This window comes from Teleopsis dalmanni, chromosome 2 (assembly GCF_002237135.1).
Source record: "Teleopsis dalmanni isolate 2A chromosome 2, ASM223713v2, whole genome shotgun sequence".
NCBI classification, from domain to species: Eukaryota; Metazoa; Arthropoda; class Insecta; order Diptera; family Diopsidae; genus Teleopsis; species Teleopsis dalmanni.
In genome coordinates, this window is record NC_051847.1 from 222,814,779 (window position 1) to 222,819,295 (window position 4,517).

At 34.6% G+C, this 4,517-nt stretch overlaps 1 protein-coding gene across 1 annotated transcript; it reads left to right on the forward strand.

Moving 5' to 3' along the window:
• LOC119680914 (caspase-3) lies at nt 1-4,045 on the forward strand. The gene is made up of 4 exons (XM_038093936.1): nt 1-417; nt 1,712-1,887; nt 3,459-3,624; nt 3,678-4,045. The coding sequence occupies exons 1-4, from the start codon at nt 60-62 to the stop codon at nt 3,938-3,940; spliced, it is 963 nt and encodes a 320-aa protein (XP_037949864.1). The 5' UTR covers nt 1-59; the 3' UTR covers nt 3,941-4,045.
• The last annotated feature ends 472 nt before the right edge of the window (nt 4,046-4,517 follow it).

Below are 4,517 nucleotides of genomic sequence, written 5' to 3' on the forward strand. Positions count from 1 at the left end.
CAAAAAAAGATTCAGTTAGTCATAAGATAACCACTGCAGTTGCAACTAGAAACGCAAAAATGGACGATACAGACTTTTTCGGAAAAAAGAAATCCAAGCAAGACAAAGCAGATGCAACCAGTAGCGGCACCAATGTTCTGCCCAACAGCTTTGCAACAGCGGAACCCTCATTAAAAGCAGTCCCAGAGAAAAAAGTTGTTATATCACGTCCCACCGAACAAGACACATACTACAACAACAATCCCAATATTGGCATTGCGATTGTTCTGAATCACAAGGAAGTCAAAGGACAGAAGCCACGCGTGGGTACAGAACAGGATCGTGATGCGATGAAGAGCACATTGGAGAGCTATGGTTTTGATGTGCGTGTCCACAACGAATTGACGTTTGCTGAAATAAATGATGTGCTAAAAGCAAGTAAGTGAATAATTACAAAAGCGAGTGAAGGATAGTTGCACTATTTTTAGTCGAAGTACAAAGCCATAAAAATCAATTCATTCGCTCGGCCCTCGTTGACAAGTTGTAATTAGTTTAGGTTTTCTGTGTTTGGCATTGTTTTTTCTTGTTTTTTTTTTTTGAGTTTACTATTTTATCAGCTCTTATCAAATGTTCGAATACTGAAAATAGAAAAAAATCGTCACCAACGTCGAAGCTAAGCAAATTTGTTTACCTAAGCCGTTAATTGGAAATTATGAAATTCATTCGAAAAATATTTAAAATGTTGTGAAAATTTCTATGCAAATTTGCGAGTTTTAATTCGAAAATGAAAATTGAATATGTGGTCTTATCAAGATTTCTACATTCAAATTTTTTAAATGGATTATTTCGTTTTCCAATGAATTTTAGATTCATTAGTGGATTAAATTGTAAAATAAATAGTTAATGGAACCTACTATGATCGATTTTAATTCCAAGGAAATTAGATTTTTAATTTAAAAATGATATGGCAACGTAACGGGGGAAAGTGATCGTCAAAGAAACGCAAACCTGCGGTATCTTTAATAGAAAGGTTTCTGTATGAAGTATTGGGTTATAGAAAAAGTATTCCCTGTTTTTTGCCATTTTCAACAAAAATTTTCATTATTAAAGATTAATTTGAATAAAGTATATTTTGTTGAATAATATTTATGATCTGTGTTTTAAGTTCTGTGTTTTATCGGTGAAAAAAATTGACCAATTGACCTTTACCGGCTATTCGTTCAACCACATTTTTACCATTAAAAGAATTTTGCAGAAACCGAAACTAGCAGTAGTCAGGTGATGCAAGGTTCGTATCAAAACTTCCTAACCAAGTTCGGTGGATTTATTCTGAGCCATCAAAGAAGTGTGTGATCTGACATTATTATGATGGAGAACACTTTTTCTGCTGGCCAAATCCCTACACTTTTCTCTGATTGCTTCGTTCTAGTTGTCGGATTATGAACAGCAGAGGAACGAACTAACAATTGCCTCAGGCTGGAGTAGCTCGTAATAGACAATTCCATTTCGATCCCACTAAATACTTAACATAACCTTGTTTGCCATCAATGCAGGCTTTAAAGTCGTTTGTGAAGGGCCATATGCATTTGATAATACTTTAAATATTTTTCAAAATTGTGATTTTTATTATATATTTTTATATAGGTATGTATGTGTATTTAAAATAAAGATACACATAATTCATTTTCATTTTAATATATATAATAAACCAATTTATTCTATCGATCCATAGCTGCCAATGAAGACCATAGCAACAGCGACTGCTTCTTACTTGTGGTTATGTCACATGGTTCTGAAGGCAAAGTATTCGCACGCGATATGTCCTATCCAGTAGAACGTTTGTGGAATCCATTTTTAGGCGACAATTGCAAGTCCTTGATAAATAAGCCGAAATTATTCTTCATACAGGTGAGTTTCATAAAATATTTATTAAATATTTTTTGTATAGCAATAGTTCAGTTTATAGAACTTTAGCAATGGAAAATCTCCTACAAGTTATGTGAGAGCCGCAATGTGCTCCGCTTTGTGGTTTTATTCTGCGCGTTTCATGAAGCACCAAAAGTCTTTCATTGAAAACAATTTTTTGTTGATTGGTTTCAGTTAAGCTCCCAGAGACTAATACTCTGTTCACACATATTGAGTCATTGTATAATCTAAACTTGCTCGTAATACGTTTTAAAAGATTTTCTTCGTAGCTAGACTAGAGCGGGGTCATCTGAATGATTAGTATTCCGGGTTGAGCAATTTTCGCGTTGTTTATCTATCTTATTTAGAATTTAACACAATCATACGAAAAAATTCTCCCTTCCATTGGTTGTCAGAAAAGGGTTTCCAACAAAATGTTAATGATCGTGTATCCGTGTTATCCTAAGTTATCATCTCGGTGATGTTCTATTAGGATGATAACCTAACGGTTATTCTGTCTGAGAAACACTTTAAAAGACAATTTAAGGCCGGCAGCTTTTTATACCGGTTTTTATTTACTGGCTGTATTGTTTGTATTTGTAGAGCCCAATTAGAGTTTCATTACTGAAGTGAGAGTGTATTGAGGAAAAACTGCAATCAAGCCTTCTATTTTAATATATGAAACTCAACTAGGCTTCTAAAAGCAATAGAATTTCAGCCAGTAAAAAACACATCCAATATAAGCAGTATTGTTTTGCTGATAGTGATCATATTATTTACTTTCAAATAGCTATTGTGAGAGTCATTTTTCTAAGTTACGGTGTACAAGTGAATAAATCCAATATTTTGATTTTAAATAAAGATTTTTAGAAAGAATATTTGCATTGTAATTGCGTCCTAATTACGTAGTCATCATTCTTCACTTTTGATGATCCAAATCATGATAAAATCATAATAATGATAACGCACGTTTATATCTTTATGACTCGATTGATTCACGCTTTAGAGATAATGATACCATCACCCAGATGAATAACTATGTACGAAGCTTAAAAGTTTTTGATTTCTTAGTTCCTCTTTATAAATCTAACAGTTTGCTATCAGCACTTCAACCCAATCTAAATAAGACTAATGAACATATGTTTCTCTAAACGTCGTTATTATTTAAGTCTACAGGTTATGAAAATCTTTGTCTTGCTTTCCGTCTATCTACAGTGTATGTTTTTTATCCCGGCTGAGTGAACGTCAGCTAAATTTTCTCAACCTGTAGTTTTGGGTACTATGCTTGTGCCTAATTGTCGTGAATAAACTATATTAAACTGAATTTAAGCTTATGTATAACGAACAGCTTCTCCCAAAAACTTCCATTAACTTTTAATTCAAGGAGAGTTATCGGAGTTCTCCTCGATCAGTCATGGTCTAAAGATTTATGTATCTGTTCCAATATCTCTTGGTTACTCGCGTTACCCGAAGTTTATCACTTATTATTAGTTTATCACTTATCACTTATCGTACCTCCTTTGCTACACTCAGTCCTAATTTTATAATTATAATCTTATTTTTTATATTTTCAGGCATGCCGTGGTGAGAATTTGGAAAAGCCTGTATTGTACTCAGATTTTGCACCCATGTCACGCGAATTAAATCTTATAGCAATGCCTGCTGAGGAGCAGCCCACAATCATAACCTATGCCATTCCAAACACAGCTGATATGTGTGTCATGTATTCGACATTTGAGAGTGAGTTCACTAGAACTAAATGCATTCATCCATTTAATGCTCTTCCATTTCAGAATATTTCTCCTTCCGTAATGTCGAAAACGGTTCCTGGTTCATACAAAGTCTGTGCGCTGTCCTAAACGAAGCCAGAACGAATGAAGCAGCCACAGCACAAGGTGCCGAACTCTTACGTCTGCTCACAGCCGTAAACCGGAAGGTGGCCTACGAGTACCAGTCCTTCGCCAAGAACGAAGCTCTCAACCAAATGAAGGAAATGCCCAATTTTCTGTCCACTTTAACGAAATTATTTTACCTGAAGGTGAAACGTAAAACCTAACTCGGCGAGAAGTGACTCATGTGAATTGCCCACAACACACAAAGAAAAAAACAAAAATTAACAATTCTTTCGACTTAACTGAAATTGTTTTGTATTTATTAGAGAAATAATAATAATGTATCTTTTATATTTTTAATTGCAAGCAATCGTTTGTGTTTCGTTGTTTATTGGCCGTCTTATCAGCGCGTTTCATGAATTCCCTTTGCATTGATAAGCTCCGCTGTGTTCGATTTTGATTTTGATAAGAAACGCCAAACCAAAATTAGATATTTTTACTTGCTTTGTGGTAAATGAGTTAATGAATTCATGTGTTAATTTGCGTTTAACTAATTTTTTCATAATCAAACAAAAAATAACTACAAGTACACACGAAACGCACCACACACTTCTTCAGGTTTTCAGGTCTTCAGGTGTTCAGGTGTTCAGGTCTGCATGCCGTCATGCACTTTATGATTGCTTTGGTTTTATGGCTTTTAATGGCAGCACTTAATTGTGCGTTGGAATAATTCGAAATTGACCCTTCCTCTGCTCCATTTCATCATGACTCCATTTCTCCACTTACAAACACTAGTCGCTC